We start from the raw sequence: 10172 nt of genomic DNA on the forward strand, positions 1-10172 counted from the left end.
GCCCTCGAAAGGCCAGATCAAGGCCATGGCGTGAGGCTGCCATGGCCTCAATCTGGCTGTATGTACAGTCCCTAAATTAAGAGTTATGCCTGTCTATGTTACAGTGCTCTTCTTGAAGATTCTAGAAAGAACATATGCAAAGTGCTTTGAACATTCAATAAGCATTGCCTGAGTTGTCTATGGTTGTAAAAAATTACTTAAAAATTGTATACAAACTGGGCTCTGATGTTAGGGACTGTTTGGGGGGGAGTCCTGATGTATTTATTAGGGAAATTAAGGTAAAATATTGTTATGCATGTGAAGTATGTGTATGTAATAACGAAAGTATCTGTTGGGCGGGGGGGGGGGGTCTGAGCATACCAGGGACGTAGCCAAGGAGGGGGGGGTTCTTGGGGTCCGGACACCCCTTCCATTAGAAAAATGAATGGTGTGTGCTGCTGTGCCACCACACTCAAGCCCCATTATAATGGTGGCACTTAGTCTGGACCCCCCCCTTCCTAAAATCCTAGCTACGTCCCTGGTGGGATTTTGCTTGAGACAATCTTATTGTAGCAGTGGGTGCCTGCCTACAACAGGGAAGGTAAAGAGCAGCTGCCTCTAGAATCCCTTACTGAGCATGTATGAACAGCAAAAGAAAGAGAAAGGGGAAGAGTAGATAAGCCTACTTCACCAACTCCCCACCCCCAGCATGTTTTAAAAGCACAGATTTATAAGTTTGGCCACCAAAATGGCAATCATAAGAAAAGTAGAGGCTGGTGAAAGAAAAACCAGTCCTGGATGCATTTTGGAAGAACACATTAAGTGGTCTCTAAAAGGTTGTAAAGGTTTTTGTTTAAGTATGCAGGGTTTACCTAGAAACAAAGAGTTGGAAAAGGTCACAAAGGCCATTCAGCCCAGCCCTCTGCTATGCAGGAACACACAATCATAATTATAACATAAATGACAGGTATTTTACATTATAGCAGTGAGCATATATCACTGGTAAGATGCAAAAGCTGACTCATATCTGAGCTCACTATTGATAAACATCTGTACAGAAACTGATGGTCATTTTTGAAAAGACCACAGTGGTAAGAATCGAGATCTTAAATTTGTATCAGGGTTTTTTTCCCCTGCTTTGCAAATGTAAAATGTTTGGGATCTCTAAGCATAAATGGTTGCTGTTACAGTCCACCCCACTTACAAGACAGTGCAGCAAGTCTCATATCAGGATATTTTTTCACATCACAGTTATACCATTACAATTCCACATTAACTACCACAACAACATCTTCTGGAATCCAGGGATTTGCTGTTTAGGGAGGAGTACTTAGAGTTATCACCAAGGGAGCTCTAGAACCTCACTGAACTTCAAACCCAGGATTCCACAGTATGCAGCCCACTCCAGTTAAAATTGAATCTTTGTGATATAATAATGTATTGTGAAAGTGCCCAGCTCTAAAAGCTAATATATGACTCAGCAAAGTATTGCTTATAGTACTGACATTCTTACAAATCTCAAATGCTAATAATTTCTTTTGAAATCTGTTCGTTTTCTTCTTTCTCCTCTGAAATGACATGCAACAGCAAAACAGTATATGTGTTAAAATAGAACTAAATACTATAGGACAATGAAAACGCAGTCTTTAAATAATAGGAACTACTAATGCAAAATTCAGAGACATAGCCTTATTAGTCTGGAGCAATGGCTTCCTAGCACACTACACACATGCTACAACACTGTTTAATACCCCAGCCTCAAAAAGCCCTTCTTTGCCAGTTTATCATATCTCCTCTCTGCCAGCCAAAACTCTCGCCAACATTTAAATGGTCATCCATCAACCTTGGTCTTAGACAATATATTTTCTCCTGCTTTTGTCCCTCAATGACCATAGTTAAAACAGAACTTGTCACCTCATGACCATAACCACAAGTTTTGCATTTCTATGGCTAGTTACATAGTCTGATCATAAAGGTCCTTCCTTGACAACACTTCACTCCATGCACCTAAAGAAGTAGATCAAGTCTGTGAAAGCTTATGCTGCAATTTGTTTTGTGCACTTAGTCTCAAAGGTGCTACAAAATCTAGGAACTATGTGTGTTAAGGGAACCAGTTTAATTCTAGTGGTGGAGAATATATTTTGATCTCTGAGGCCCAAGACAGATGGGCCAAAAGCGGCGTGGCAGCAGTGACACTGGGGTTCCGGACCACACAGCAACCACATGTTCCGGAACCCTAGTGTATAATGGTGCTGGCCTAATGGCGGTGTCCTGCCCACACAGCTGCCACCACCTTGATGTAAGGGATGCGTAGCGTCCACACATCGCTGCACGTTGCTTACATCATGAGTGCGCCAGTGGTGCACTCATGACATAACCCGGGTGCCACAAAAAGAACTCGTAAGAACTGGGTTCTTTTTACTCTGGGGGGATGTTGCGCAGTTTGGCAACTGTGGCTTCCCTCCGGAGTTAAAACAGGTGCCTGCAAACTGCCATTTTCGGGTGGTCTGTCTAGGGCCACATTTCCACTTTTAAAGGGAGCCAGGCAGCCTACCTGGAAAAGAGCCCTGGGAGCTATTACTAGGCTGAGTAGATAATAATACTGTACCAGTATCCACGCCATCCAGGTCAGAGGGGGTCTCTAGGTTGTAGTCCTAAATTTGAATTCCTACAATAGACTCAACATCTTGAAAAGCTCCATATAGTTCAGACTAAACTGCAGAGTGGTTCCCCTGAACAGGACAGCTCCTTACTATGTCCCTAATGCATTTAATTTCTGATGCCATACATTACAATCCGGCTACTTTATCAAAACGAAGATCCATTAAAATAGGTTCATGAGGCTCACTTCTGATAATGAAGCTGCAGTTGCTACAGAGTACGTCCCATTGATCACAACCTGGCTGATTTCTTGATAAACATGCATAGGATAGTATTACAAGATAATAAATGCTGCATACAGAAATATTTGCTTTTTTCAGTCTGACCCCTGCACAAAAAGGTTGCAATTAGATAAGCAGCATATCTGTAAACATGTTTCTACAGATAATATTGGGCTTATGACAAAAACACTTTGTTCTTGTATGACTTCAAGATATTTCCGAGTTGTTGTTTGTTGTTGTGTGCCTTTGAGTCATTTCCAACTTATGGCGATCCTAAGGTGAATCTATCATAGGTTTTTTGTGGTTAGTTTCTTCAGAGGGGATTAACCACTATCATCCTCGGAGGCTGAGAGCATGTGACTTGCCCAAGGTCACCCAGTGTGTTTCCATGGTTGAGCCAGCATTTGAATCCTGGTCCCCAGAGTCGTAGTCCAATATTCAAATTACTACACCACATTGGCTCTCATGGCCATCCCAAGAATCCAGTTAGAATCAGATATTCTTAGCAGGTGTAGCAAAGTATATTTGTATATTCTTAGATTTTTTTTAATGGATTTTTTAAAAAGCATAACAAAGAAAGTGGGGGGAAAAGAGAAGAAAAAAGGGTGAAGTATATAGGACAGAAACACAAGCCAGGCATATGCAATAATATAAGCTGGTTGAATCTTCTTGAATCTTACATCTATATTTTCATGAATAGCTGAAGGAGTGAGGTCTTCTGGCCATTCAACAAATGATGAATGTTGATTTTTCCAACTGTGGAATACAAGTCTTTTAGCAACAGTGAGAGCACACAGGATTGTATTCTTAAAATAACAATATTATAAAAAATGGCATGATGCTGATATTTGGCATTGGATAAACTGAACAGGATATATAGGCCAACAATCTTGTATCAGCTGTTTAGTTAAGTATACTAGGTAGCCTCTCTTGGCCCACCTCCACCCCAAACCTGATGGAGATGTCATTCATCCAAATTCCAGTCACTCCTCCTCATGCACCTGATGCCCAGAAAGTAGATTTGAAAGCGGGGGTGGGTGGGTTAAGACCTTGGTACTAGTGTCAAATCCATGACTAACTAACAATCATGAATACAAAACATTTACCTAGATTTACTCATCCATATCTACTCATTAACTGATACAGGATTCTAGCCATAAAACTGACAGTTCTAACTGCTGGAAATCAGATTTTCAGACTGCAAATTATTTACAAATGCTGTAGCCATACTCTGTTGTCCAAATATTTTGAAAAACAATTGTAATTGAAATGTATAGAATGACCAGCTATGATTAACCACTTACCATAGATACCATATGGCTTAGATTTCTGAATGACTATGCATCAAACACATACCACACCCACTAAAGTCAGATTTATTCACTCTTCTGAAAAAAATGATCATTGCAAAACATTGGCATAACCCCAAAGTGCAGACAGGCAAGGAATAGGCTGTCAAGGCATGGCAGATAGCAAACACATCAGGACTCAGAGCAGTTTTAGATTAAGAGTTGGCAGACAAAATGTAACTGTAATGCAAAAGCTGTCAAAAACATTTTAACTTTGGGAAGCAAAGAAATTGCATGGATATTAATTGCATGGATATTAATGGACTAAATCTGATCACACCTACAGCAGATCCCTTGAAAACAGTGAGACTTAAGTTAATTGTAACTATTGTTGGGAATTGTGTGACCCACTAGATGTTGTTAAACTACAGCTCCCAGCATCCCTCACCATTTGCTATGCTGCCTAGGGTTGCTGGAAGTAGCAGTCCCACAGCATCTGAAGGTCCACGAAGTTCCCACCTTGGTTATGTCTAAAAAGTTCATTCATTTCAAATGATCAAATCTAAATAGTAAATTGCAACTGGATTTAGCCTGTGACCAAATCCAGTGGGATAATTATATTGGGATTATCTGACCTCTCTCCAGCCTTCTCTGGCAAAATAATATTCCAGGTTTTTTCCCAGTCAGGTGGAGAAATTTATTCTGGAAGAAGTTGTTCAGGTGCTGTACCAGGGAGGGGAGATTGTGTCTATCATGTTGGGGTCAGTTCTTGGGCAAGCACAAGTCCAGTGAGGGACCCAATTTCCAAAGTTTGCAAATTTTTTACATTCAGTTATGGATGCATGTTATTTTATGAGTTATTGAACATATTTGTTTTTTTCCCTTACTGTGTATTTTAGTATATATCTAAATAAGATTTTTTTTAAAAAAACAGGGAAAGACTCAAAACAATATGAGATTTGTTGGGCACAAACTAACTGCGCTGTGCAAGGAACTATGGTGGGAATTTACAAGGATGCATGTGTTACATGTAAATTGGATCCTTCAGATGAGAAGTACCGCATTCTGACTGACTGACAGTACAATCCTATTCATATCTCTCCAGAATAACTTCCATTGAATTCAGTGGGGTTTACTCTCTGGTAAATAAAGACAGGATTTCAGACTTAGACATGGGGTAACTCTCAGTGCCCCCTTCCACATGGTATAAAAACAGCTGAAGGTAAAACATAAACTGTACTCACATGAAGGTTAACCTTCCTTTTTCCCTTCCTGCTATAACTTTGAGATACTACGAAATAAGGACCATAATTACTTACTAAGATTACACTGTTCAGGTCAAATCTGCATGGTATCTACAATTTTATTATATAATGGGGTGTGTGTTTTTTCCTAATATGTCAGGCTGGATATTTATCCTAAGACTCTGGAGGCTTAGATCAGTGCTTCTCAGGCTATCTAAGGAACTGGCCCTTCCTCCTCTAATGTGCCAGGGACCAGTACCCTATTTGTGTCCATTGGCTACAACTATTTGGATCACAAGATAAGGGTTCACACACCATCACCAATCCATGGACCATCACTTTCGGTAGCACTAGTCGATATAATATCAGGGTGGTGCCACTGCCCTTCAATCAACAATCAACCAATTGCTTTATTTATACACTATACACTTATACACTGCACATTTATACATTATTTATACACTTTCCAAGTGGCAGAGGAGCAGTTGTTTCAGATTTTGGAAGAGTATCCATATTTAGTGGCATCACTAGGGGAGTATAGGGAATACAGACTGCACCAGGTGACACTTTAGAGGAGGGAGTCACCTGGTGGGGCGGTACCCTCAGTGGGACTGGAATGGCTACTGGGTGAATGGGAAAGGGCACGTTCCCATTTGCCAAGCAGCCACACAGGACACTAAATGGGTCGTCCAGAGGCTGTAGCGCTGCTCCCCTCATTAACAATGGCTGCTGGGGGTATGCGCTTTCAAGGACCTGTGTGGCAGTTGCCACATGGACTCTGACGGCCTGTGGCAGGCACTACCTTCAGGGTACATCATAGCTGGAGCCATGCCATACCCTGAAGGCCTTTGGGGTGCTGTAGGGATCTGGGCAGGTTGGCAGCTGAGAAGTGGGCAAGACAGTTCACCTGCCCACTCCTCCAGCACCAGGTGACACCAACTTCAGGGATGTCACTATCCATATTTATCTATTAATGCTGGAAAGGGAAAACTAAACCCTTTAAACATGAAAATAATTATTAGATGAGAACTAAAGTGGCAAAGATGTATGAACAGTTTGGTCATGACATCATGTGGAACAATCCTGATGAGTTTGGCAATGTGGGGGTCATTTTCACCAAGAAAAAAAAGAACAAGCTTTTTCAATATAAAATATTAAAACTAGTGGCAGGGTTTGGGGGGATGGATGCTCCTCCAGGTTATTAATATAGGCCCTCCAACTCTTGTCAGGTGCCCACCTCTGATTTTTCTCTGTGACATTAGTCCATGAATCTTCCATATGCATCAGTGGCATTTTCTGTGTGGTCCTAGACTAAAGTACCAGCATGATCCATATTTAGCCAGAAGGCCTACCTTTGAAAAGTGTTTGGAAATTTCTGCTGGCCCAAAATACTGCTACCAGATTATTGGCTAGGACTAGTTACAGAGAGCATGTGACTCCCTTGTTCTAAAAGCTTTATAGACTTACTAGTCACAATTCAAAAATGCTGGTTATAACCAATAACACCCTATATGAAGGCTGTACAGGCTGTCAGAAAGGTAGCATTCTGTCATACAAGTCTCCCCAGGCTTTCCAATCTTCTGAAAGCCCTTCTGTTTGGAGTTTATCGCTCAGCACTTGAAGTGCATGGAACTGAGAGATAAGCTCCTATGTCTTGCTTCCACTGGAGCCAATCTTGACAAAAACTAAAAATAAGACCTTCTTCATGGCTGTCCTATGCTATGGAAGATTCTGTCAAGGAAAGTTAGGTTTGCTCCATTTTTAATTTCTTCTTCCACTAACTTTCAAAGACATTTTTATTCAGAAAGGCTTTTATTTTTTAGGCAAAGTAAAATAGCCAAAGTAAGTTTTAATCTGATGGAAGCGGTTCACATGTATTTTTTCTTTATTGCTGTGCTTTATTGGATGTGTTTTTCATTGATACATTAAACTGGTATGTTTAATTACAGTTCTGTATTATCTACATTTTAATGTTTGCTGTCTTGAACTTTGTTCAGACTTGGGCATGAGTCACCCTTCACTTAAGGCAGGGGTTCCCAATCTGTGCTCTGAGGAGCTCTTAGGGCTCCCTGTGCATTCCCCAGGTGCTCTGCGGATGCTCCAGGAAAATGAAAGAAATAAAAATTGAAAATTAATTAACAAAATTAAAGAATAAGAATATATTCTTATATATACTTCAAAACACCATTAACTTCTAAGACATAGGGAAGGCCTCTTAGGGGATCTGCCATAGCAATAAGAGCTCCTAACTTAAGGTAACTTTAAGTATACTAAACTAAGTAGGAGAGGTGCTACGAAACCCTGTTAGTGAATTGCAAAGATGCATACTGAGACAACAGCAACAGTCCTGTTGCACAGCAATCATTTTGTAGGCTTTACCATACAGTATTGTGATAGAAACCCTCTACAGGATATGAGCATTATGAGACTGCCCAGTTCTAATTCTTGCACATGTAAGTCCACTTACAAAGATATAACTTCCATACAGGATTTTGTCCATTATTCCTGTATAGTGTGAATAGAATTATAGCCTTATATTCCTTAACGCATGGTGTCATTTAGACAGTTGGGGAGGGGGGTCTTGTGGTGTATGCTAATCTTGGAGGGGTCATGGAATCCCTTCAGTTTTTTGTTTATTTGTTTCATTCATTTACCAATGAGAACAAGTATCTAAGTAAACCTAACACAAAACACAGAAAAAAAATTGTACATACCCACTGTTGTGAACACAGTGCAGCAGAAAAAGAGAGAGCCGAGGAAGGACCATTTCTTTTTGGGATTGGTAAACCATATGAAGTCAATATCACTGAGCAGTTCGTGTGTCCTGTTCTTAAAGATTTCATTTGAGGTCTCATTTTCTGTTGATAACAAAGTGAGACATAGTGAGAATTTAGTAATAAGGGACCTGGATCATACTGAACAATAGATTATGGACCTTTGTTTAAATATCATTAACATGATATTCTATCAGTTACAAATCTGGATTTAACATTACTTATTTAAACTCACACACATATCCTTCCATGTTTAATTTCCAGGAGGTGAGAAAATTATTTTGATGCTCAAGTAGGTTTGACTCAGAACAACCCCTTGTGATCCAATAGTGCTTCTCCCTAATCTTATATGTGAATTCTCTGCAGTTATTCAGTGTAGAGAGAAGTATACAATCCACCTAATTGGGGTTACTTTCATAATATATTTTTGCACATTCAGGGATTGTTCCTGGATTTGTTTTCTAGATTTTTTCTTTTTTCAAAACATTAAACAAAAGTAGATAAAATAATGCCATATAGTAAAACAAACACCAAAGGAAGTTGTATAAATTAAAACTGCAATGTTTCCAAAAAAGGGAAAGATTCTCTCTCTTCCCTTCCATAAATAGATATAGATATAGATAATTTCACCACCAACCATTCCCAAGAAAATAATTTTTAAATGATGTCTTTTATCCTAAAGATAATTGGTTTGTATCCTGGAGAACTTACATTCCCTCGATAGAACTGACAAATGCTTTTAGAATGGAAGTGTGTGGGCAAACACATTGTATAGCTCATTTAAACATCAAACTAAACTCAAGAGCAGAGTCCCTGTTTCACTGATATGGAGATACTTATATGGTGGCAATCTGACATTCCCAAATATATCCAGACATTCAAAATGAAGAGGACTGGTAATGCAATTAATTTTGCCATGCTCTCTGCTGACGTTATACACATACCTGACAAATCCTTAGAGAGATTCCAAAGACTCAGCATGAATTTCCTGTATGCATCAGTTTCATTGCTCTCTCTGTTGCCCTCAACGTGGGAAAACATGAGGGCACCCAGCAATGCATAGATAACTAAGGAACAGAGAAAACAGGCATGAGGAAAGACAGCCCAAAACACCTGGCTAAAAGTCCTTTTTTCGGTCTGGGAAGAACTTGGTTGAGACTTCATCTTCTCAAAACGTTGTAATTGACAAAACCAGAAAATGCTTTCAAGAACAGAGTGAAGAAATGAGTCCGGCACTCCTCTTCTGTCTTAAGAACAAAGGGATGCTCTGTTTCTGCTGCAGTTAAAAGTGTTCTTGATTTTATAACAGGAGTTCTTTTAATACCCAAAGGAACCTGGAGAGAGCTTGCAACCAATCATGACTTACAATGTAGGTCTGTCAGATGCTAATACAGCATACAGAATGGCTATTGATTCCCCCAATGCTGTAATGCATAGAGATGATCAGCTACTGTACACAGTGATGGTAGCCAGTCTCCTGATATTTGACAATTTTTCTATCATAACTATAGCTTTTGGTGCCCTGCCCTTTGGCAACAACAGAAAGAAGAGATCCAGTAAGGGAATGCAAAGTGAAAAGCATAGATAATGGGTGCACCTAATGGATCTCAGTGTAATAAGGGATATTCCCAAAGGAGTGAAGATAATAAAATCTAATTTTTCCAAGAGAGCTGCAATGCCTTTGTCATTGTATGGATTAATGGCTATTTCCCCAGTGCTGTGGAAACAACACCTTCACTCAGTTTTGCTATTTCCTCACTTCTGTGCACCTTTGCCAAACTTTTCGCACACTTGCTATATGCACAAAGAAGACATCTGTAAATAAACTGGCTACCTGCAAAAAAGAAGAAGAAGAAGAAGAAGAAGAAGAAGAAGAAGAAGAAGAAGCAGGAGGAGGAGGAGGAGGAAGAATTGCATCACTAAAAGTGAATGAAAGAAACAGAAATTTCCATATGGATTAATACTTAGAAACAGTTCCAAAACTGAAAAGCAAAGGCAATGCAT

General features: G+C 39.8%; 1 protein-coding gene across 1 annotated transcript in view; it reads right to left on the reverse strand.

Moving 5' to 3' along the window:
* The window catches only part of KCNK18 (potassium two pore domain channel subfamily K member 18), a 24926-nt gene extending 15594 nt beyond the window's left edge, over nt 1-9332 (reverse strand). Inside the window, exons 1-2 of the mRNA XM_042458488.1 lie at nt 9113-9332; nt 8109-8252 (exon numbers count right to left, since the gene is read on the reverse strand). Of these exons, the coding sequence (XP_042314422.1) occupies nt 8109-8252; nt 9113-9332 (364 nt within the window). The remainder of the gene's footprint in view (nt 1-8108; nt 8253-9112) is intronic.
* Between the last annotated feature and the right edge of the window lie 840 nt (nt 9333-10172).

The sequence above is a fragment of the Sceloporus undulatus genome, chromosome 3 (genome assembly GCF_019175285.1).
Source record: "Sceloporus undulatus isolate JIND9_A2432 ecotype Alabama chromosome 3, SceUnd_v1.1, whole genome shotgun sequence".
NCBI classification, from domain to species: domain Eukaryota; kingdom Metazoa; phylum Chordata; class Lepidosauria; order Squamata; family Phrynosomatidae; genus Sceloporus; species Sceloporus undulatus.